The sequence below is a fragment of the Motacilla alba genome, chromosome 1 (genome assembly GCF_015832195.1).
Source record: "Motacilla alba alba isolate MOTALB_02 chromosome 1, Motacilla_alba_V1.0_pri, whole genome shotgun sequence".
NCBI lineage: Eukaryota > Metazoa > Chordata > Aves > Passeriformes > Motacillidae > Motacilla > Motacilla alba.
This window is the reverse complement of record NC_052016.1, coordinates 105,515,706-105,540,898: the sequence shown is the minus strand read 5'-3', so window position 1 is coordinate 105,540,898 and position 25,193 is coordinate 105,515,706. Positions and strand designations below refer to the sequence as shown.

The following is a 25,193-nucleotide window of genomic DNA, read 5'->3' as shown; positions in this document are numbered from 1 at the left end:
CCTCTTACCTAAGCTTGCCGTTTTTATTTGAAAGATGATGCCTTCAAATTACTGGTTTCTACAAATGTGAGGAAACTTGAGCTCTGCATTATAGGTGGAAGTTTTCTGAACCAAGGAGGATTACAGAGTGATTAATGCAGTCTGTAAACCAGAGTCCTGTTTTCTCTCAGTGTTCTTAAAATCTGTGTCTATCTTGATACAGCTGAGGATTCTGAAGGTCAGTGTTCTAAATCCTGCATGCACTTTCCACAACAAGAATTACGTTTCAATTAATTTCTACTGAATGTGTTGTCACATTTGTAGGAACTCAGTTCTCACTGAACTGCTATTTCCAGAGCCAAAGTGTCTAAAAAAGTCTAAAGAGACATCCTTCAAGTCTGCAGAAGAACATCCAATGCTCCTCTCCATATGCTGTCAGTGCTCCCACCTCTCATTATATGCACACTTAGCACCCTCAAAAATACTAATTGAGCACGAACAAGATGTTTTAGACAGTCAAAATCACACATTCACACAGCAGCCACTGTGAACTTTATTAAGAAAATAAATGTTTGCCAATTAAACTGCAATGACTTCACTGACTTTCCCATTTACTTGTAGAAAATAATTTTCGGCCAGGCTCTGGAAATCACTTATTGCCAGGTAAATGCCAAATTCCTGGCTGTGTATGGTCTGCTCGGAACCCTGTCAGCTTTACCATGAAAGGTCTATATACACCTTTGCAAAATGCAAAGTCAGCAACACATCTTTCATCCAAGCAACAAAGTCATTTTTGAGGCAGATGTCACACTAGCCAAATAGCAAAGCCACCTTGACATTAAGCAATCCTTTCTATCATGACAGTTCCACAGATGAAATGTAGTTTTTGAGGAAAACAATCCATAAGATACCAGTCACAAATTCTCTTCATGTAACTGTTTAGTCAAGTCTTATTCTCAGGCAGGAGAAGCTGAGCTACAATGAAACACAGCATGGTGATTTATCTTCATGAGAATGTCCTGTTGCCAGTGCATCTGCTTTTGCCTCCTTTGCTTTTTATTACTCTGTAGTCCTGTGCAGTAAAGTCAGAACAAGGCTTCTTCATTCATGTGAAGTCAGATTTATATCCAACCCTCTAAGTGACTCACACCACTGTCTATACACATCTCTGAAAAGTAGTTCTCAATTCCTAAATAATCCAACCATCATAAAGACATTTTCCAATGTCTTCAACTCCAGCAGTTGTTTTAATTCCTTTCTCATCCTGTAGCCATGTAGCAGAATAGCATTGTCATGGGCTATGTATAGTAGGATTTAATCCTTATTAATAGCTTCAGTAGATGGCCCGAGGATTTTTAGTACTGTAGTAGGCTTCACATGCAGCTACATAAGCAGATTCTGGGAAGAAATCATCATGGTATTCTGCTAAAAACCTGAGAAGAAAGCACACCAAAAAAAGAGAACAGAATATGAAACATTTAAGAGAACAGCTTTTTTCAAATTGATTTTTAAGCTCAGCAAAAACACAGCCTGGGAATTAAGAATTATTACTCTTTGAAATTTGGCATACAAAGGATTTGCCCTATTTTTTACAAGTTTCACATAGTGAGAAACAGCCTTCCTCTAGCATTCTGAAATCCAACAAGCACTAAAAAAAATTCCTCAAGCTCAGTAACAACAAAAAAAAAACCACCTGAAACTTAAACCTGTACTTGGAAAAAGAATTTAAAGAACTAGCACAGAAGGAAAAAGAAGTTAAGATATCTTTCTGCAACTTCTCTAAGTTACCTGCTGAGCACACTCCTTTCATTTATGCCCAAATCAGTATTTTCAGTAATCACTTTGTCAGTATCTTATACAAATAGCCAGCAGCCGTTAAGTCAAACTATATCTTTTAAGGCAAGTAAAGCTATGATTTTTTATATGTTTCATGTGCCTTTAGGGTTTCCATCTTTCAGGAGTACCTGATTTAAATATGGGTTTCAATGACAAAACACATCCTCACAAATTCAGTTCCTTAATTTCGTATTTCTGCAAGATGGTCTGCAAATACTATTCAGACCACCAAGCCCACAGTATTTTATAATGTTTTCCTGCTCTGCTAACACACAACTTTTTCTCTGGTTTAGGACTGAAAATGAAAATAAACAGTGCAGCTACAAACACCAGTAACAAACAGCTAAAATTACTGTAAGCTCTCTGCTCCTTCCTTTGATTTCAAAGACACTGGGTATATAAATGGAGGCAAAAGGGCAAAATGGTTATTAAACTCAAGATTACACTCAAGCTGTACTTCAGAAGAAAACACAGACCTTCAAAAATACCTGGATATTAAAGATCAGCATCAATAAACATGGCAAAATGCTAGCTACATGTTTTAATAGTAGGAAGCAAAATAAACAACAGGAAACAATGTAATCTACAGAATCTGTGTTCTCTCAAGAAACAGCGGCTGGGGTGATGACTTCACTACTGGAAGCTGAAAATATCAGTTTTGCATAGCCAATACTTTGGACATAGAAAGTCCAAATTTAAAAATATGTTCACGTGAATGGCATAAAAACTACAAGCCATTTCCAACCTCACTCACTGCTGCACTGCCTGAACTAGGCATGTTCTTTGATCTAAAGAGAGCCAGAGCATCAAAGAGCCCTGGCAAGATCCTCTAAAAACAGCACTTTAAATTTAATAAGAAATATATTCATTGCTCAGAGCTCATAGAAAATGGTGACAGTACAAAATTGCAGGTAAATGAAAAAGGGTTGATTTTTCCCCAATCCTTGCACTTGAACACAGGCATCAAACAAGTGCTAAACTGGAGGAATAACTAGTTACATCCTACTAATTCTAGAAAAAGCAGTGAGAAATAGAAACTCTTTTAGAAGAAATCAATCCTTCATGGTTTCACCGTTAATTTAGAAGGCACATTGTCAACATCTTCCATACTTCCTTATTTCACAGCAGCTCTATAATTAACAGTATATAGAGGGACCTAAATGGTTTCTGATGTAAAATGTTTCAAACCACTGAAAAAGAACACTCAAATTAGAGCAATTTAGAAGCTAATAAAATACCCAAGTCGTCAACTGCTATGACCTCTGACTTTAGTTAGCTACAAATCACTTTCTAGGATGAAGGGTTGGTATGAAGCAAGTGTGGAAAATCCTCAAACTTAACAGACTTGAACCTAACTTTGAATGTACTTAGATTGTATATGGTTCAGATGAGTCACAAGTGGTATTTAATTAATTATTCTTCATTAACACACATTAATGACTCCAAGACATTAAAAAATTACTGGGGCTGATGAAAATCTTAGTATCTTTGGATAACATTCAGTAAACAGTACTAAGAGCTAGATCATACAAGGGAACATGTTTTAAAAGAACCTTCAGAGGGTATTTGGGTAGCTGACAGTTCCAAGAATTTTAACAGCAAGTAATAGGAAACAGGTTCACTTTCTCTTACAAATTTCCTGACTTTTGCTTAAATCATCAGTCATACATGCCAGTTTGGTGCATGCTAAAGTGACAGCTGGTACAGATGAGAAATTTTAGCTGAGATGGTGTGCCACAGCTACAACTCAAAAAAAGGGCAGAATGCACACAGTCAAACATACATCTCCCTGTTCTTCATGTAACAGTTGTGAAAAGCAGAATATCCCAGATCTAGCAAATACAAGTTATTTTCTGCAGAGAAGTAGGAGAAAACTACTGAAGGAACAGAGTCAGTCTCTGTCCCAATCCCTTCTATACCTGCATACAAAGAGCAGGGGTACTTCTGAAGCTGCTTTCTAGTCAAAAGACATCAGAGTGCAGAATGCTAGCACAGAAATATTAGGAGTCTCCTAAGACTTTTGCCTACCAGATATTTCACTATTGCTTTGCTCTTGGGCAAGCTAAAACAGCACTAAGATCCATTACACTGTTACCTGAAAGTCATGAGCCAAGATTTAAAGACAAGAGAGAGCTGTAATCAGCAGACAGAGCCAATGCCCAGCAATAGATCAGAAAGCATATTGCTATCGAGCTATGCGGAAATTGTTTCATTATTTTTAACTTACAAATCTGATCCATTCAGTCACCTGTTGCATTATTGCCTTTTTCATTTTTATACTTTTTACAGATTTCATATGCATACATCTACAAAGTGAGACTGCTGATGAGCAACCAAGTTCTGGGATGCACAGTCCACGTGGATTTGAGACTGCATGCATTTTTCATCATGAATGCTCTTAAAAAAAAAAATCATGCTTTATATTCATGCTTAGAGAACAGAGGTAACATGGCACTATGCAGTTATTTTTCTCCCTACCACAGGTTCCTAGAAGGGCAACACTTCAGAAAGGTCTAGAGGGGATGGAGACAAGGGAAAAAGATGTGGGCAACTTAGGAATTCTTCAAAGTATATTCTGATATTCAAGTGTGGGTGTTTTTAAGCAAGCAACAGCCTCACAAATACACATATAAGTCTGACTGACTTATACAGGTAGATCTACCAAAACAAAGATCTGAATTATCACTGTCCACATTAGAAGGCCATTTGACACATGTCATGAACATATCTCAACAAGAGGCACTGAATTAGTATGAGTTTTAAGAGCACACTCTGGTGGGCCTTGTCTTACGACACCACCAACAAAATTTATTACTGGAAGTCTCTGAATAAAGAAATAGAATTCTTTTAAATGTCAGCTACCATCACATGAATAAACTTAGGGACAGCCCAGAAAGTGTGAAAATGACAAAGAAAAGAAAACCTCAGTTTTTAGAAAGACATCCTCAGCCATTAAGGTATAAGAAGATAGAGTCCAAAGGAAAAGTTTCCAGGAAGGTGACCTTACAAACTTCTACAGAATTTTAAAAGGTAAGCAGATGCTTTGATGAGATTGGTGACCTGTTTGAAAGGCTACTGTAATAATCTAAATTTGCTAGAAGACCATTATGAGTCCTAACTCTATGAGTCACCTCATCAAAAGAAATGACATTTGCAGATTAAGAAGTTACCTCATCTCTCACACTACTACTGAAATGCAGGATTTGAAAACTAAAAGGCTTTAGGTTCACAGAGAAACATATGTCACCATCTAACCCTCACCCCTCCACAATTTATAGGCCTGTCTCCATCTGGAAAGCTGTTCAGGGCAAAAGATGACCAAGTCCATCATAACCCCATTTGTAGTCAACAGAAAAAGTGAATTGAGGTTTCAGATGTTTGTTCTAATACCCAATGGCTCAAGAACCACGCTAAAGGAGTAAACTGGCCTGTTTTGTTGACTGGACTCTTGTCACTCACTGATATATAGAAACTGAGATAATACTCCTTGGCCTTTTAAGAGGAAGTGTGGAGAACGCTGAAGATGCCAAGCTACCATCATAACATTTCCAAGAATCAGACTGAGTGAGTGAGAATTTAATTTTCCCAAAGACCTTTTGGGAAAACAGTCGTACTAGAGCTCAATACAGGAGTCCTTGGTTTGTCTTGAGGATGAAGACCCTGTGACCAGGCCAGCACAGGGCCCTAGAGATGCCTTCTAAAAAAGCTACTGTAACACATTTACAGTACTTGGGGCAACCTCTAAACGTACATACATGATCCAAACCTCAACTATTCACTAGCAATATGCTCATTCAAATTCCCAGGCACCTGATGAAGCAGAAGGAAGAGAAGCAATCCACACAGGGAGTTTCAGGAACAGCTCTTGGCAATGCAACAAAACCTTAGTTGAGGGCAATAACCACCAATGAGCACATTCTGCAGAACAAGCAGCCAACAAAGCCCACTGAAAGTAAGAACCTGCACAATACCAGGTACTCACTAAGAAGCATTCTACCTAAAGGTGCCAAAAGTTTGAGAGGGCCCCTTTCTACCCAACTGTGCAAAGAGAATTCCTTTACTTCAAAGTGTTTCAAAATTTGGAAAAAAATGTTGCTTTACATGTTTGTGCATTCTAAACCCATGTCTCCATTTATACTCAGAAACTTGATTTTCTCACATTTAGGTTCCAATTCCATGAAGTTTTCTAGTGTGTCATAACCAAGTAACTGGTTAATTCAAAACACTGAAAGGAAAAAACACAGTATAATTCACTAATATTAATCAGTTGATAATACAATGTAAGAAACGCTGGCACCATTGCGTTCTTTTCCATCTTTAAAAACCACATTCTGAATTACTTGCCCTTTTGCAACTGAAGCCACAATGACTCACAATGAACAGGAACTATCACAAAGCAACTTTGCCTAACTAAAGATGTCCTCTAATCCATTCACCATTTGCAATGCTTAATTTTTTCATTCTCATAACTGTACATTATAATACATTAAAAATTGTACATTATAAAACATTAAATAACCTCTCATAATTGTACATTAGCACAGACTAGTGGTGATAATTCACCACTGCAGTTATATATAATAAAATTACTACACAAAATGTGCTGTCAGCACCAGAGATCTATTTCTTAAGGTTACTTGAAACAACTTGTCATCTTTGTACATACACATTTTATTATTACAGTCCTCTGATTTGGCTTCCTTCTCAGAAAAACTCAACAGTATCAAAATATTTTTCTACCCATGGAGCAGAGTGGCACAACAGATACAAGAAGATTTTAATGCATCAGGGAAAAAAATAAATCTAAGCTTAAAGGAGATTAAAGGAAATACTGAGTTTGAAATACCTGTGGGTTTTTAACAAAACTATTTGACTGTTAGCTCTCCATAATCTGAACTAATACACTGGCCTCATCTAAAAAAAACTTACTAGAAATTTTAGAAGCAATCTTTTAGAAATATTTCATCACTTATTTATACTTTTGTATTTCATCAAAGTCAAAATATCTGTCTATGCCTTTCTGTACCACTTCATTTTGCCTTTTTTCCCAAAATGCAAATGACATTCTCTGAAATTACCTCAGTGAAGATGAGTTTTGCTCGTGCAAAAACAGACAGACTGTATCCTCCTCCTAACTCTTAAGTAGCTCCTATTGGTTACCAGACTTGGGAGGGGGCCTCTGATTCCAAAAGTTTTCCAAGCCAAGGCTGTGTGCAAATTAATGGAAACAGCAAAACAGAAATGGGCACCTTCCTGCCAATCATTTCTCATCATTGAGGCAACCTTTGGAGGCATGTTAGGCACCTTACAATGCCAGGAAATTGTAAAATAGAGCATATGCAGCATTTTATTTCAAAAGCAGCTGAAATAATGGAATTAGTTTGAAGCTAATACTTCCTCTTATGCTAAAGCTATTAACAGGCAAGAAGACTTAATCAGGAGTCTTTCACTAGTCCAATTACCAGTTAGCACCAGTAAGCACCAGCTAAAGCATTAGCTTCCACTGCTTGGTCCTAAAGACTTAATGTGCACTAAGTGAAATTCAGTGAAACCAACTAGTGAGTCTATTTTAGACTGCAAGTACTATGAATTATTTCAGAATTAAATAATTTAAGATTCAGAGTTTTGTACTTAATTTGAGAATCTGATTTTCTTCTGCAATTTCTATTTTTGAGAAATAAACTTTCCTGTTCTCCATGAAAAAATTTTTCATTTTGCACACTTGTAGAAAGCTGGACTAAGCACAGAAGGTAGAGTTTCTACATAACAAGAAAGTCAAAAAGATGCATTTCATGTATTCCTTAAAAATATATGTTGTCTGGGAAATTGAGAAAAATCTTGTCTAACAGCAATCTGAGGGCTTGACTGGAAAATATTATCCAGGTAGCATCTCAAAACCAATTTAATGCATCTATCGTGAACTAAGTAAACTCACGACAAGCTCCCAGAAAAAGTATTACATTTACTTAATGTAAAAGTATTACATTAAGTCTCAGTTTCTCAGCCCACAGGAGATTAACAGTATAAATGGTGAACTATAAATTTTAGCCACAAAATCATAATTCAAAATTTTATCAGTATCTATGTAAGAACTAAATCAGTTGTGTACTGGATGAAAGTTTTATTTAAGAATACATAAACTACAAATGCTTGGAGTACTCTACTAGACATCGAAGAAGATTCAAGAGTAGTTTAATTAATGCAAGCAGACCCATCAATCCTTTGTCTGCTATTAGAGAAATAAAGAAAAGGAGAGTACTTCAGCTCCTCACTCAAGAGCAGTTCACTAAAAACAAAACAAAACAAAACAAAAAAAAACCCAAAAAAAAACAAAAAAAAAAGCAATAAGTAAATAAGTGCTAAGTAAACTGGCTGCTATTACCTAATGCATGCAGATGTTGTAGGGAAGATCTTACTGTTCAAAAGTTAAGCCAGAACAGAATTGATATAAAATATTTATAATAATCATCCATTAATCCTTTTATTCCCAAAAAGGAAAAGACAGATTGTCAAAATTGAAGAACTAGTACTGATGCCTAAAGATTTTTAGCTTTTTGTATCTTTCATTATTTGTAGCTTTGTAGATTGCTAAAGCATGGCCGTAGTTTCTAGCAGTTTTCCTACCTTTCTTCCCTGCATTTAGAAACTATAAGTTAACCTTATAAATAGTGTTTAGTCTTACTCCAAGAAGAGAACCAACTACACAGACATTCTGTTTTCCAACCAGAATCTGGACCAGACATAAAAAAAGTGGGGCAAAAGAAACCTCTGCCTTCAGTGGGGCAGGATCCCAGGGATTATTACCTAGCCAATTAACCTTTTAATTGGGCAGTATACATTAAGAATACTACTTGACTGACTTTATGAAAATTGTGGAATTACTATATTGTGTGTGATTTTAGCCATATTGTCTACCTGAAAGCTTTCAAGAAAAAGTTTGCTTTTATATTTGCTCTAATATTGTTGGGAACATCTATTTTCCAGGAATCAGTGCAAGATGTCACCTCAAACTCAAGTTTTCTTGTGATTAGAACCAGATAACGCAGAACTATTTCTGTGATAAAAATCAAGCATGAACTAGTGTCTAGAAAATAATTGTTTGACCACTTTCAATGACAAGCAGCGTGAAGAAATAAATACCCAAATGAAAAACTTTTCAAAGCACCATATGAATACATGTTGAGAAAAAAGTATCTAATAATTTTTACTGGTTTCTGTTGTCCAGTAGCATAGCTGACAAGGAAAGTAGACTAAGAAAAGTATTTATTACAAAGCTACCTAAGATTAAATGCTTTCCACAGCAGTAACTGTAACTTTGAAGCTTTCTAGACACTGTCAAAAAAGAAAGTGCTTGGAAAATAACAGCCTTCAAACATTTTGCTGCAACAGATACATTATATCCACATTATGCTTGCCTTGTGGGGCTCATTTTGGTTTTGTTGTAGCCTGGCCTCAAGGACTGAAGCACACCTCTGGGTAAGTGTTTTCTGAAAAGAATGCAGGTCGTATATTTGGAGGACTCTCCACCACGACACAAAGCATGGAAAGGGGGAACTACTGAGAGATTTGCTTCAAAAGCACAGCTCTATCTCCCCTAAAAATGCTGATGTGGAAACATGATTTTTATTTCTATTTCTACACATTTCAATGAAATGCTCAGATGCAAAAGTAAAACACATACAGATACTATCACTAGAAATTTCAGTTCCATTAAGCAACCTTTATTTTTTGGGGTGTAGGAGACAAGTTTCTCCTTTCATCTATTCTACTCCATTAAAGCTTATCCATTGAATGGATATGAAAACCTCATATTAAAGACACTAAAGAACAGAGATCTGCTCTGATCAACACAGAAGAATCTGAAAAGTCAAAAGTCTGATAAAACCTGATCTGATCCACAGTGAGTTAAGCTCTCTAAAAAATATTCACTTCAAGCAAAAACAGTCTTCCAACAATGAGCTTTAATTCTGTTCTGTTTAATTGAAAAGTAGCTTGAATGCCAACAAGGATCTGACAAAAGAGATGCAAAATGGAATCAGTAAAACTTGACAACTAACTGCTCCCAGAGAACAACTGTGTATTGTAGAAACTTTGACATTGGAAACATCTTCTATTTTCAATAAGCAAAGTAAAAGCATTTAAAAGCTTTCATCTCCCTGATCTCTAATGCAAGTTTTTTTTTTATGCTGGTGCAATACTATGTTACCTTTCTGTAAGTGGCTACTGAAGCCACTGCCCAAATTTAAGTTACAATTTCCGTATCTATTCCATTACCATCTACAACACCTTCTCCCGAAAGTTTTCCATGGTAATTTTGTTTTCCAGTGTACTGACCCTGCACAACAGAGTGCCAACACTAGATATCTAACCACATGCTCAACATCATGCAGAAATACTAATTACAGTACCTGATAAACCAATCTGACCATGGTGCAGATATGACCTCACTGACTCCAGTGGTGGAGCTAGTGCGGTCAGAGAGAGTTGTGTATCCCTACAAACCACTGCACTGCTTCACAGAGAAACCTTTCTGTTCAAAGCTCAGTTAGAACAGACATTTCTTTTAAGAAACCACCATAATTAAAAACATGTTTTAAAGCACAAGTTTCTCCCCCTGCTAATATTGATAAAAAATACCAATGCAGACTCTGCATTTCTTCATAAAATGTGCTACTTAACTAAGTCAGACATGATATTCTATACATATCAACAAACTTTCACACTTCAGTTCTATACCGCTGTGTTTATCAAAATTCAAAGTAGAAAATTTTGGTTCCCTTCAACTGCAATTAAAAAATAAAAAAATCTTATATTCATCTTTACTCAAATTGCTATTGTTAAAATGGTATACTAATTTTATCCTAATCTTGTAGTTATAGAAAATGAGTGTCTTATTTTAAACCCCCTTTGCCATTCCAGGACATTTAGATCTATGTAACAATAGAAACACTGCCATGGTACATTGTGTCACATTACCTCAGAAACATCTCGAAGTGTTTTACTAAAGCCTTTAGGTTTTTGTCAGGAAAACACATCTTCCCCAGTATTTCTGGTAGTTTTACTGTGAATAAAAGAAATAATGTTTATACCTCTTCTTGTAAATCCAACTTCAAATTACTTTTATCCATTACATAGAAAAGAATATAAAAATTTCTTCTCACCACAGACCCCACTTTTCCTAGCAAGCTACTTTTGATCTTTCAAAGCCTTACTAAATAGAAACATGCCGAGAAGGTGAATGCTGCTGGGTTTAATGATGTTTGATAGTGTACTGGAAGTAACACTGCTTTGCTTTTCTTAGATGAAGGCTTACAGAGCCAATAAAAGATAACCAAATCTGTGAATAGTCGAAAAGTTCCAAACTGATTAAAATGTACATTCCTCCAAGAATAGCAATAAATTTAATAAAGCAAACAGAAAAATCACACAGATATCAGGACTGGAAAAAAAATTAAGCCATTTTGATTGAGCAGAGAATTTTGCATTAGTTTACCAAACATCCTCAGCAAATGTTGAGATCCATAGATATATGAGGGAGGTGGTGGTTGATCACTTGGTGGATAATTCTCTGGCATCAATTTCCAGGACAAAACCTACAGATAAAATACAAAAATACTGCTTATGAAAACTTTATAACATCATAAATAATTTAGTCTGTACAGAACTTCAAATTCAAAGACGAAATAAGTAATACCAACAAAATCTTTTCTTACATAGCCCTACTCTGAGGTCCACAAAACTTTTAATCACTGAATCTAGGACAGTAACATCAAAATCTGTTACCTCATTCAATTCGTTGTTTCTTCTACCCTCAAAGCCAGTAAACACCGTGCTCCCTTCTTTGCTAGGAGTCAAAGTTATAGGTGAAGACGACCCGCTATGGACAGGGGTTTCTTCAAAATGAAAGGAAGAACAAAACAAAACAAAAGTAAGAAAAATTTTACTACTTGTAAACTACTATTTGGAACTATAGGCCATTAAATGCATCTAAGGCCTGCTGCTAAAATGTCTGAAGTCTTAAAAACACTGAAATTCAATAAAGGTTATCCTAAAATAGGCTCTCAGAAAAGCAGCTCATTGCATTCTGTGGAAAAATATACCATAGTAATGACAATATTGCTTTGTATTTCTCTCTTTGGTAATAAGGCCTCAGAGTTAAAGAACTGATACAAAAAGTAACGACTTCCCACTTCTGGCATTGAAGAAGACAGAATCATATTCACAATCCATACAGCACTAAAAGAAGAACAGAACTTTATGCTATGTTTAGGCCCACAAAGTAAAAAGAAAAACCTACTTTTTTCCAGGTGCAAGAAGAGCTTTGGCATAGAAGCAGGGGTCTCGAGGTGCCGCCGTTTCGGCTGTGGGGACGCGCTGCTCTCTGATAACCTGTCACAGTTGGAGCTGTGGCGCGTCGAACGCCTCAGCGACTGCAGGATTTCGGGTTCAGCTTTTCGCCTCTTCGGCGTGGCTGGCTCCCCTGTGGTGGGCTGGCTGTCAGTCGACTGAGGCGTGGGTGGATTCAGCAGAGGAGGGCTTGGGGAAAGTTCCTCCTGATTTCTAGGAAATTATGGCAGGTTGACAGAATAGAGGAGGTCAGGGCACTAGCCACAAAAGAAATTCTTCAAGTTTAACAGATCTTATTGAACACTTACTCAGGTAAAACAGTCTCCTCCCAGTTTTAAAGTGATGAAGCCTTCTATTAAATACTATGTTCCAGAAGTATACTTATCTTCAAATTAAAGTTAAAAACCATGAATACCACATTTTGAGATAAGCAGTATTAAACTTCTTATATCTAACCTACCTGTTAGTATTTGTTGAGTTTTCTTTGATAGGAAGAAAGAATTTTGATGAAGTCACCTTCTTAAATTGAGCTTGTTCATAAGGATAGAGCAAAATTAAGGGAAGTGTGAAGTCAAAGGTTATTCTCAGCCCATCCACCATCTCTTTACATAGCTCGACACTAGAGGGGAAAAAAATTACGAATTTCTGAGTTGCATGGCACTATTTTTCAGCATAGTTGCACAAAATTGCTCTTTAATACAGTCCATTAACATCATAACTACAATATGCTGATTCAATCACTAAGTAATGATAAGCGATTAAAAACACACTTAGAAAGAAGGTGATTGCTCTTGTTAACTTCAGTAATACAAGTTCTTTTAAAAGGTCTGCTTCATAACTTCAAACAAAATCTCACAACTGTTGTATTATACTATTCACTAAACTAATAAAATCTACGGTGGAGTAAATAAAGTTAGTTAGATTTTTTTCAGGTAAACATTACTTTGGTTTTCCAAGTTCGCTACGCTGAAAAAAGAGGCACCTGCCAGAAAAAGTAACTACTAAACAGACTGAATCTCTGTCTAAAAGGCATAAACAGAATTTGACCTGTAGCCACTAAGCTGCAGTTAAGGCTGTGCTCAGGAGATATCCAGTAAACCAACAAAACCAGATACATTTGCATGGGACAGCAGTTTCCAGTGGTCTGCTCTGCCAATCAGAGTGCTACATTTGGAGGCTACCAGGAATTTCAGTTTCAGGACTGTGTGAAAGACTTACAAGGTTAGGTGATGAGTACACGAGCTATTACAAGAACCAAAAACAGAGAGTGCAGCACACCTGCAACACTTCTCACCTTTGTGAAGGTCTTCCCCTCATGTTTCAAGTGCACATATGTATGGTAAGAGAATTTGATTCTGCCAAAATGATCCCTGTTTGAAATTCCAAACTTCCAGTATTTCATACCATCTACTAAAACTGCTACAACATATGAATTAGGTCAGGGGACCATCCTGTGCAGAAATTCTATAAATCCAAGAAGGTCAATAACCTTCAGTGTTAGAGCAGTAAGGCAAATACAATGAAGATGTCAGCTGAATCTCTCCTACTTAATGATCACTGAAACTATACCAAATATTTTTACTAAAGCACTGTTTTTATTGAGGAAGTGGCTTGAACATAAACCTGTAAAAATCATAATGTGTGTAAAACTTCTGTTCATGTTTCTGATATTTTATCTACCCTTTTGTTTGGGAGATTATACTACAAAGAAGGGAAAGTGTTAACCTGTCAAAGAATGAAAGACACCAACATAAAACAAGACACTCAGACTAAAATATTGCAAGGAATAGCATAATTACACACCATTGAAATAGAACACTAACACAAGTCAAGATTTTTCGTTGAAAAAATAACAAGATTTCACCCCATTGTACTTATCTAGAAGCAGTCTCATCCAATATGAAAAATCTTTAACTTAAGAGAAAAAATCTGCAAAACAATCAAAAACCACCACACTGCAAACATGTATGGTCAATGCACTTGTAACGTGGTAGAACATACTGCTCAGCTGAGAAAACAGACTAAAACACAAATTTCAACAAATCAGAATTTGTGTTACCACAGTTTCCTTACATACTGACTCTAGGATTTAAGATCATAGATCCATTTAAAACAAACAACTTGCACTTGGAATTCTTTGTGCTTGTATTAAGTTTTTATCCTTTTTAAAACGTGAACCTGTTCAAGTTGCTCTAAGCAGGCTGTTCTTATATCAGATATTAAATTCTCCACATTGACAATAGCAACACTTTCTTCCAAACGGATGTCAATATTTGTAAGAACTTATATGATAGAACAGGATATTGATACTTTTGCATAATGACTTTTCAGAGTACAGGGACTCTCTCACTGATAAATTATCAGTGTTACTCTGCTACAGTTAGCTGTCAAATACTTTGAGCCCTGTAAATAGATATACATTATGGTAGAAGCTCACAGAAGTGAACAGCCATAAATAGAACACAGAATGCAAGGTCATTCTTCTTGTCACAACAGCAGTGGACTGAAGACTACTCACTTCTTCTCTGGTGGCACATAATGAAGATTCATGTTAGCATGTGGAGTCATCTGATGGTGCCGAGACCTTTCATTGGCTGAAAAAGCAGCATTAATTGCAAAGTGTTTCACATATGACTCCAAGATGGTTATTATATTTGTCTGGCATGGAAGCTTCACTAGCTGAAAAAGAAACAACAAATTAATGTCTTATAAAAACAGTAAGGTGTAATGTACCAACTGATTTAGTAAATATCTAGTTCATAAAGAAAATTCAGTACTGTAAAATTTCAACCCTTAAAACTGCATTTTTATCAACATCAGGAGAAACAAAAAACATGGTCAGATTAACAAGTCTGCTGCATTTCCAGCTTTCAAAAGCAATCTGCATTCTAAAGCATAATCAGGAACCACAGCAGTACACTGCTAAATACGACAAGCCACTGTTATAGCTATAGAGAAATCTATTCCCTATACTATTTGTATTCTTCCTTGCCCTGTCTGAGCTCAACATGAAGCTAAAAAGGTGAAGTTAAAAACCTCCAGGAGTGGTATAAACAAAAACTACTTTTGACACCCTCCTCACACCCCCATGCACATTAGAGTCCCAACTTTTATTTCATACCCTTTTTCTTCTATTAATATAGTAGCAGTCTTCCTCAAGCTTCTTTTTCAAGACTTCAGGAATTTCTATGCTTATTGCTCTTTCTTCCATGTCCCTTTTTGTATGAGTGTCTTGTTCTTCTTTCTACAACAGATCAGTGAAAGAAAACAATATATTGGTTGTGAAAAAATAACTTCAATAGTAAGGAAACAAGTGGATAATAGCCTTAAACTATTTAACAATACTGCTCTTGAAAACAACTTTTTTTTTAATTTAGCATTAAGTATTTAATTTAAAAAAAAACACAGAAATTTGTTAGGTGCTACTCCTTCAGATCACCCACAAACCGTAGTTGTTAAAGTCTACACATCTTCAGATCAAATGTTTACTGTAGAAAAATCTTTTTTTTTTCTTTTCTAGAAAACAGAACAGTCCTCTCTACATTTTAACTTTAGACCAGGGTTGACATGCCTGTCTCACAGTAAAATACAAGACAAACATCCTGCTGCTGTCAGGGTTTGTCCAACCTGCATAGACAAGTGATTTTTACAGCACCCGCAAAAGTGGAAAATCTAGTCTGCTACATTTTCTCCACATAAGCCTTTTGTGTAGAATGAGAGGAAAAGAAACAAATGTGTATTTTTAGCATTATATAATACAATTCTATAAGAAAATGACATTGTATAATTTTCAAAATCACAATCACAGTAAACACCAGGAATAAGAAAATTATGCTTTTAATTCCAGCTACATTATCAGTTGTGGCCTGTACTTCGTCTACTTCAATTTTTCTGGAGTTTCAAGGGCAGATGTTTAAATTCTATTGACTTAATGAACACACAAAAATACCATTTCTGTCCTCTCATCTATGTCACTTTCTTCACTCTTTATTTCTTCATCTGTTCCTTCATCACTGTCATCAGAAGAAGAACTACTTATAGCTGCATAAAAGAGATTTCACATATTTATTATTACATTACAGAGCTTATGACCATTCAGTTTGAGGCCTCAACACAAAATAACCCCAAAAAACAAAAAACCCAACCCACTAAAAACCACAATTATCTTGTTATATTTAATGAGGATGAGTAATTCGAATTGAATTAAACATGCATTATTTACAGCCCACTACAAATATTTTAAACATGTAAGATGGGTTAATAGGAAGTATTCTTGCCTCCTCTCTAATTGAAAAACACTCACTTTTTAAAGCTCCCTACATTCCTGAGCACCCACATTTTCACTGGACTGTAGCTCTGCACAGGGGATTAACATATTAATCATTCAATCAAAAGGCATGAATCTGTGTGGCAGCAGTTCCCAGAACATCAGTTAAGTGCCAGCCAATGTTCCTGCTGGCTTTTTAGTCACAAAGGAAAATGCAGGAAATTAAAAATCTGGCTTGAAAGTGAAATCAGCCAGTCAGCTGACAAGAAACAGACCTTTGTGTGAGGTAGACTTGGGAAAAAATAATCTTATTGCCTTCAAAAATACACAAACACTAGCAGGGAAATGTTGTGTTTCCTAACATCAAACAAAGAAATCTGAGGGGTTCTCACACCTATTAATACACTAAAGAAAACAGCATTGAGCTCTGAAATCACTGATAAGAACAGCTGAGTAGAAGAGATGCAAGGAGAAGCCTCTGGATTACAAGAAGAAAACAGATATTCCAAATTAACAGATGCTTAGCATGAAACATAGTTCTCACTCTTCATATGACTGCCTTTGAATATTTCAGATAGGACCATGATACTCTCATGGCAAGTGACACCATGCACTTATCCCCAGGTCAAGGCATCCCACCAGTAACCAAAGGATGAAAACAAACTCACAGTTTTCGCTACTCTCATCATTTTCTTCAGCAGGAAGGCTTTTTAACACAGAGTCAACACCAGGCAACCTGCAGCGTCTCTTCTTTCTTCCCTTTCTTCTCCTACAGAACATAAAATGGTTCACTGACATTTGGGTAATATTATTTCATTTGTTTATCCTAACTAATTTGATTATGTGCAAATGCACAGGAAACCTATGTTTGAGTTATTTTCATCAATTAAAGCTGAAATTATTTGGACAATGCTTATTTGAGAGTGGATACCCCAATGTCTGTATATTATGTCACATTCATGTTTCTCAAGCAGATCCTCCAGCCATGGCCAACCAATATTAGATTATTGCCGTTGGCTGAAAAATATTTCAGGTTTTCCTGAAGTGTTTTGCAAGTACATTTCTTTGGGGATACAGATCCAATACACAGGCATTTCAGAGCAATAGTTAAGAGTAACACAGCTATTGAGTTGTTAGTCTTTTAGAGTGTTAATAACAATCCACAGGTCTCTAGCTTAGAGTAGCTCTCTAGAATGCACTGACTGTATTATGCATATATCTACCACCTACAGCATGAGCTCAGGTGCCGAGCTCAGTCGTAGAAATCTGGATGTATTTGTCTGAATCTGAAAATGAAGCTCATTTATTTTGAGGCCAAAAGGATTCCTTACATGCGAGCCACAGCCTTCCGTGCCAATTTACGCTGTAATCTGCGGTTTTCGTCTGTATCCCGAAGAACATGATCTTCAGCTGCCCATCTATCCCAGCTAAGGACAGGTCAAAATAAAATTAAAAATGACTATGAATATATGCACTCATGATTACCAATGAACTAATATACTTTAAATCTACAAAGGACGTGTTTAATGTCATTCAGAAGCACCATCTGCATTACAAGGTTTGCACTCCTCTCTGTTGACATGCCTTCAGCTCTCACACTGCCATCTTAAACCTCTCAAGACTTGACTTAACCCAAAACAGCATTTCTAGCACTGACACATACTATCAATCACAGTCAAGACACTGCACTCATGTACTGACCCTGATAATCAAACAATGCAGGGCTAGATTTAAGAAAGCATAAACCTTTTATTAACGGAAACTCAGGTGCCATAAACATATGCCACAGACAGATATCCCATAAGGTTTAAACTCATGTCTATCAAACCAATTCACTGAAATTTATGGGTACAGACCAATGTCAACACGAGCAAGTATACTAAAGGCATTCACAAAAAAAAAAAAATACTCCTGCAAACATTGGTCCGTTGATATTCTCTGCAAAGCCTGTCTTTGCAGAATAAAATAGAAGAAATTGAAGAACTGAAACCACACATATAGGTTCTTACCTTCTGTTCCAACCGTTAAAATGGATCAGATATTCTGGAATCTTTCTGCCTTTCTCATCTTTTCCAACAATAATGTCAACAATCTGAAACAAATATTGAAGGGCACACATTAAAAAGCTTGAGAGAAAGTAAGTGTTTGGGGGTTTAGAAAGTTTATGCACAAAGAAAGAAAGAAAAGAAAATTAAATAGACTTGATATTTGCCAGTTATTATTGACATGAACAGAAGGAATATACTAAATGATCAGAAAACTTAGCTTTCTTGTTTACTACTCTTAACATTTCAGACTGCTCACTATCTTTTTCCAAGCCTCAAAGGTCTCATCATTTCAAGACAGACAAAGGGAGGCATCAAACAGTGCAGTAGCACAGTATGGATATGCCAATTCAGGCTACTTACCCTTCCTCCCCTGTGCTGTCTCCTAAGCAGGAAACAGTTCTCTGTACATAAACCTCAGAAACACCGCTCTGTTGAACACCACAGACTCTCGGCCACAAAATATTAACAGGCTTTGGGAATATCTCAACCCTTGTTTTTTTTTCTTCCATTTTCACAAATGTGCAATGGCCAGTCTAAAAGGGCCTACACCTCAGAAGAAAAAGATACGGTGCCTACACTTGAGTGGCTTTCAATAGATCATTGTCAGTACTTAGGCTACAGTGATGTTTTAATTTGGGTGTCCAGAATTTAAGAACTATTGATGGATTCACAGACAGTTATGCTGTTTAGGGTACCTGATAGTAAGAAGAAAAGGAACTATGCATTTATGTACTCAGGTTATAGGTTTATAGGGATAGCAACTACAGCTGCCAGGTTGTTAGGACATAGGAATAAATGTACAAACAAAAGAGCAGCCCAAAATATCACAGGACGGTGGCATTCCTAATCAAAGATGTTCGAAAAACACAGATAAGCACAACTCGAAACCTGCAGCAAAAAATACTAATTTCATCAAGAATCCAGTTACATCACTTCCTTTTTTATCCATCTCTGTAACAAAAAAAACCACCCAGAACTCTGTTTCTAAGTCAGACACAGATGATTTAGGATTGAAAAATAATCTTGTGTACCACTGATACCTTAAAACAACACTATTTACATAAAGCTCTATCATTACTCTCACAACTCTTACGGTTAGGCCCTAATTGAGGCAGTCGCCTCTTACTGCAACACCTACGGCCCACCGAGCACTGCTTACTCTCCTATTTCCGTATTTTCTCCTTCGCCAGCGGAACCACCGATACCTTTCTGAAACGCAGCGGGGCGGGCAGTAAGCGTGGGAAAGCGTGAGAGGAAATAAACCCAGCTACACTACAACACTGCAGGGGTGGCAGTAAGACTTCAGGATTACTTTGCAGGTGCTCAGCCGAGAACGGAAGGCGGTAAGCCTGTCCGGCACTCCCAGAGCGGCTCGCCCGTTGTCTACCTGCCGCGACAGGCAGGCCCCATCGCCTCTGCTCCCCAGCGCGGGCCGGGCCCACAGGCTCGCCAACAGCTGCTACGCGCACCCCCCACACCCGGAGCTCCCGTGGCGAGGGGACAGAGCTGAACCCCACCCGGGCACCGGCCCGAGCAGCCCGTAGGGAGCGATAACGAAGGCAGGCCAGGCCCGGCGGGACGGCACCGCCTCGCTTCGTCTCCCTGTCCCGTGGCCCCCGCACCGCGGCCTCTCCGCCTGCTCCCCCCCGTCGCCGAACCGGCGCCCGTTTCCCGCAACAAGTGCAGCTGCCGGCGGAGCCGCCTCCCCGGCCGGGCCCACAGCCGCTTCCCGCGCCGCCTCCCGCCCGGGGGCGCGCCCGGCGGGAGCGGTAACGGGAGAGCAGGAGCCGTAACGGGAGCGGGCGGGCCGCACGCCGGCCCCGCCCCGCGCCCTCCCGCCCGGGGGGACGCGGGAGGGGGAGGCAGGAGCGCGCGCGGCCGGTCACCTTGGCATCATAGAGCACTTTGGCTTTGGTGGGGTCGGGCTCGAAGCAGAGAACTCTTTCTCCCCGGTGGAACTTAAATTTCATTCCCCGCGAGGTCATTTGTTCATCATGGCGCAAAGGAGAGGAGCCCCGCCCGCTCCCGCGGGGAGGCGCCGCGGACGGCCCGGCCCCGCCCCGCCCCCGGCTCCTCCGGCGGGGGCGGGCGGCCGGGACAGAGCGGGGATGCAGCGCCCGGCTTCCTCTGCCCTCGGTGGGGGAGCGACGTTCGGCCCCGGGCGCTGCGGGGACGGGCCGCCCGCCTGTGCCTGCCCGTGCCCGCCCCGCCGGTCACGCGGGGTGCGCGGCACGGGATGCGGGAGCCGGCGGCGGGAGGGGCGGCGGCGGCGGCGGCGTGGGGGGACGCGTCCCGCCGGGCGGAGGGGCGGCCGCCCGCCCTGGGCCAGGGGAGTCCCTGGAGGAAGCGAGAGCTCCCGGCCGAGGCGGCGGTGCCTCAGCGCCGTGGGAGCCGGGGCGTGCGCTGGGCCTGTGCCCGCCAGCTGAGCGGGGTGCGGGCGAGGGTTAAGTGCGCCCCGAGAACAACAGCTGCCCTTCTCTCTGCTGCTGCTTCCCCTAAACATCAGCAGACATTCCCATTCCTCACCCTCTTTCCCGCGTTCTCTGCTGAGCGAAGAACCGCCCCTACTCCCAAGATGGCTTTGTGTACATTGTAACCTCCTGCAAGGTTTGTTTTGCTCTCCGTTGTTCTTTCAGCCTTCCTTCAGGAAAATAAAGCCAGAAATAAATAGGGTGTTGGGACTAGAAACCCAGTCCGCTGTTAAATTTCAGATTCTACAAGCACACATATAGTGCAGATAATCAAAATCAATACGCAGCTTTCTTGCCAGTTTATGCTGACTGATGGAAGGGACCTCATGGGGTTCAGCCAGGGGAACGCTGCACTTTCCCACACGATGTTATTAGAAGCTCCCTCAGGCTGTTGCAGTTCTTATGCCAGTTCTGGATTTCTGATTTACACAAGACCATAACAGGGCTGGGAGGCCTGGGCTTAGCCAGCCTTGAGAAGAGACTAGTTAATTTGTGATTATTTAGCATTTCTGAAGTTGTTTTTCCGTGGAAGCTGTTCAGGAGATGGATGACTCTAGACTGTGCAACTGTGCATACACTAGTTTGGTGCTAAGGGGAAGAGGATTTTAAATTCTCCTATCTTTTTTCCAGTAACTGAGGCTGATAGCAAAACTGGAAGCTGTAAGGAATGCCATGGGAAAGAACATGGAGTTCTAGTGTATTACCTGAAAGTTTCTGAAGGTAAAAAGTGATAGGGGGTACCCAGAAAACAAGATTCTGAGAAGGTCCTTGGGATAGGATGGACTGAGTACTCAATTTCTTTTGATTCAAAACGTACATATTTTTATAGTGAGAATGGTAGGAAAAGCCTGTAAACCTGCTGCTAAGACTGGGTGGGGTGAGAGAAGCCAATTGATGGAAAAGAGTGAGGGAAATTAAGGAAGCATTCCTGAAATTGTTCAGAGCCCATTGATGCTAAGGTTAGAGAACAGGCTCCAAAAATGCATGGATGCAATGTCAATTGCAGGAAGACTTAAGTTACTTTTTTTTTTTTCAAGAAAAAGAAAATGATGTTGTACATTTGCAGAACAAAGCTGTTTCCATGCTTTAAAAATGGGAGGAAAACCAGCGACAACAAAACAAGGGAAGGAGAATCACCAACTTGTGCTTGTGTCCCTCCCTCCAACCTGGTGATAAGAGTACTCACACAAGAGGAACCTCACACCACTTCTGCATAAATAGCTTATGTATTTCCACACTGCCTCCTAGATTCCTCCTTTTCCTTCCTCCCCACTGGTGTCCACTTGCAGACTCTGCTTCTTGTTCTTCTCAACTTCTCCTAGTTCACCCCAGCCCGCTTTTATGACTCCCACCCAATCTATTCCTCAAATCTTTTGACTCAAATTTCTTTCTACTTGGGTCTCCTAATACTTAATACTTAGCTCTCTGCCATAGCATTTGAGATACAGTTGTTGCCCTGTCTACTCTCTCCCTGCTCCCACTCTGGGATAGATGTACATGTACATCCATCCTTATCTCCCTGAACCACCTTGCTGTAAATAATCCTTGCCTGCAGATACCCAGCCTGGCCAGATCTCCTACCAAGGCTCCTCCTCTAGCAGGACTTTCAAAATCCTGTATGTGAGCTGTGCTTAATTAAGATCCACCCAAAGGGAGATGGGAGAGGAGAAATGCTGGTGTGTTTATGGAAAACCCATGATAGTGCTACCCAGGCAATGCCTATTTCTAGATAAAATACAGAACATGGACTTTTCAAAGGTACTGAGTTGTCCATAGTGAAGACTGCCAAATGGCTGCCCAAAATCAAAAATATAGAGCAATAGCCACTTGGAAAATGGGAAAACAGTGTTTGTGTGTGTATATACATATTGCCCGTGTAGCACCTGTCGCAAGTTGTTCCTGCCATGTACAGCACACAAACAAAAGGCCCGGTATAGATATATGAGATTTAGCAAGGCTTGAACTACAGCTCCTCACTCATAGGCAGCAAGTGTACGGCAAGGAGAAAGCACAGGCAGCAGAGCAATGGCAGGCAGCATCCTCAGGAGCATCGTCCCGGACACTGAGGAACAGTGAACGGGGGGTGTGGTACAATAGGCCAGCGACCGGGTTTGCTGAATATTGCTGAAGCAGGAGATGAGCTGACCCATCACGTATTTTGAGGACATTCCCAGGACACTAGATCGCCTCCAGGAAAGAAAAGCAGATTTACAGCTCCTCTGGGAGGCAGAGCAGCCCGGGAGTGGAGACTCGGGCCTCTTGCCAAAGTGAACCCAACGAGATCGTGAGGGCTCATTCGGCTAATTCGAGGATCTATTTCAGTTGCGCGCCTCCCCGCAGGCTCAAAGCACAGTCTGAGAAAGTTGTGTTCAAGGACAGGTTTTATTTCAACAAGGCGCTGCGTTTCAACCACGCAACCCGCGCTGTTTGTGAGGGGGAAGATGGAGGCGGCGCAAGGCCCGCCGGGAGCTGTAGTCCTGCGGCGGGCACAGACAGCGCCCCGGCCCCGCGGGGAAGAGGTGGCCGGGTCCCCTGAAGAGGAGAATTCCCCGCCTCGATCCTTCCTGCGCAGCGCACTGGGAACAGCGAGGCTTGGGTGTGCGGGGAGCGGGGCTGCCCGCGGTCTGCTCGGCGCGGAGCCCTCGCCGCCGCGGTTACTCTGCGTGCAGCCTCAGCGTTACCCGCGCGTCTGCTGGCGCCGGGCTTCTCGCTGAACGTCCGCAGGCAAACACCACAAAGGTGACAGCAGCCCAAAGATACACCCAGTGTGTCTGGCAAGATGCACTATGCATGCTGTTAGTTGCTGTTGTTTGAATCTGCCCTGCTTTTCCTTGTTTCTCCTGGGATCGCTGGTCGGGTGCCAGGTGTGTATTTACCTGGCTCAGCTGGATTGGTGCGGTGCCGAAGGGAAGGCATGTCAGCCGAGGGTAGTAGAGACAAGGGGTGTTTACATGAACGCCAGCACCCACACTGTCACGGCTTCTTGTAAATCCCGGCGAGATTTCAATTATACCTAAGCAATCAAAAATTCTTTTACTTCTGCACTGAATTCTTTAAAATCCCTCCTTGATTTTGTTCAGCCTGGAAACGGCAAGCAGACACTTCTAAGCATTCTGAGAGTATTTTGGCTTTATGAGGCTCTCATCACATTGACCACATTGGAATCTCTTAAAACTGTATAACTTTCTTCCTAAACTTTTATTCAACAACCATCACCTGAATGTTCTCTTCTATGTTTTACTTGTTAGAAGCAAAATTATTTATTCTGGCATTGATTAGGGCAAGATAGTTTTGGTGGGGTTTTTTTTGTTTTGTTTTGTTTTGGGGTTTTTTTGTTTTGGGGTGGGTTTTTTGGGGGGTTTTTGGGGTTTTTGTTGGGGGTTTTTTTGTTGTTTTTTTTTGGTTTTTTTTTTGCAGAGTGACATTCTTCTTTTTTGCCCCCTCGTTTTTTTAAAAGTAATTATAACCAGGAGTGTTCATATTAGGATCATTAGGCAGTTAGAGTCAAAGCACAGCTCACAAGAAAGAGACAACAATCCTTTAAGAATATTGTACTTATAAAAATCTTGCTGTATTGCAGTGCAGAGAATACAACTTCACTGAGTGTCTGCACATTTAATGAAGCAATAACCCACTTGTCCTCTCCCTGAAGTTAATAAAAAATTAGCTTACCACCAACATAATGCTATCCTTGATTATTTGAGGAAATCCTAAAAAAGCTTAAATGGTGAATGTTTAATAAGGGGAACATACTTCTTCAGGACCTCTAAGCTATATAGATATATAGAGATACTAAACTATCTGCTTAATTTTATTAAGGCAAACCCTGCTGCTTAATTATTTGCTTGATTTTATTAAGGCAAACCCTGTTGCTTTCAAATCTCCTAAAGTTAATCCCTGGTGTTTACACTCATTTTGCTGTTTACATTGGCTTCATGAACCTTCAGTGTAAACAGAGAAAAAGAAGTAAGGATTCTTCCCATGAAACAGCTCAAGAAAGAAATTCTGACATCATTTAAATGAAGCATGCTTCCTGTTTCAACATAATTAAAACTCTGAGATCTTAAAAATAAAAATAAAGAGAAGAAAAAAACTATCCTAATTTACTCTAAAGCTACAGACATCTCAAGGATAAAAAAGAACTACAGAGCGTGAGATTATTGTTACCTACGAAGGACATTCCTCCTGATGTTCTTATTTGGGTGTCTGTTTAAACAGAGAGGTTTCAGCCAAGGCAATTGTTGT

General features: G+C 39.7%; 1 protein-coding gene across 2 annotated transcripts; it reads right to left on the bottom strand.

Annotated features, from left to right (window-relative positions):
* Positions 1-1,092: 1,092 nt before the first annotated feature.
* On the bottom strand, positions 1,093-21,127 carry MSL3 (MSL complex subunit 3). 2 transcript variants are annotated; one of them, XM_038140418.1, is made up of 13 exons: positions 20,364-21,127; positions 18,439-18,521; positions 17,761-17,856; positions 17,098-17,198; positions 16,112-16,203; positions 15,284-15,406; positions 14,681-14,841; positions 12,623-12,781; positions 12,113-12,375; positions 11,599-11,708; positions 11,309-11,408; positions 10,792-10,876; positions 1,093-1,412 (listed from the first exon to the last, which is right to left on the bottom strand). In XM_038140418.1, exons 1-13 carry the CDS (start codon positions 20,460-20,462, stop codon positions 1,313-1,315), a joined length of 1,572 nt encoding a protein of 523 aa, XP_037996346.1. In that variant the 5' UTR covers positions 20,463-21,127; the 3' UTR covers positions 1,093-1,312. The 2 variants fall into 2 exon arrangements, with proteins under 2 accessions (XP_037996346.1, XP_037996355.1); XM_038140427.1 differs by lacking the exon at positions 20,364-21,127 and adding an exon at positions 19,683-20,323.
* Positions 21,128-25,193: the final 4,066 nt, after the last annotated feature.

Excerpts from the sequence above, each read along its gene's own strand:
- MSL3 (XM_038140418.1), bottom strand. The coding sequence starts at position 20,462 with ATGACCTCGCGGGGAATGAAATTTAAGTTCCACCGGGGAGAAAGAGTT. Across the intron at positions 12,376-12,622 it reads AACTCAACAAATACTAACAG|AAATCAGGAGGAACTTTCCC; the intron begins GTAGGTTAGATA and ends ATAATTTCCTAG. Across the intron at positions 10,877-11,308 it reads ACATTTGCTGAGGATGTTTG|TAAAACTACCAGAAATACTG; the intron begins GTAAACTAATGC and ends TTTTATTCACAG.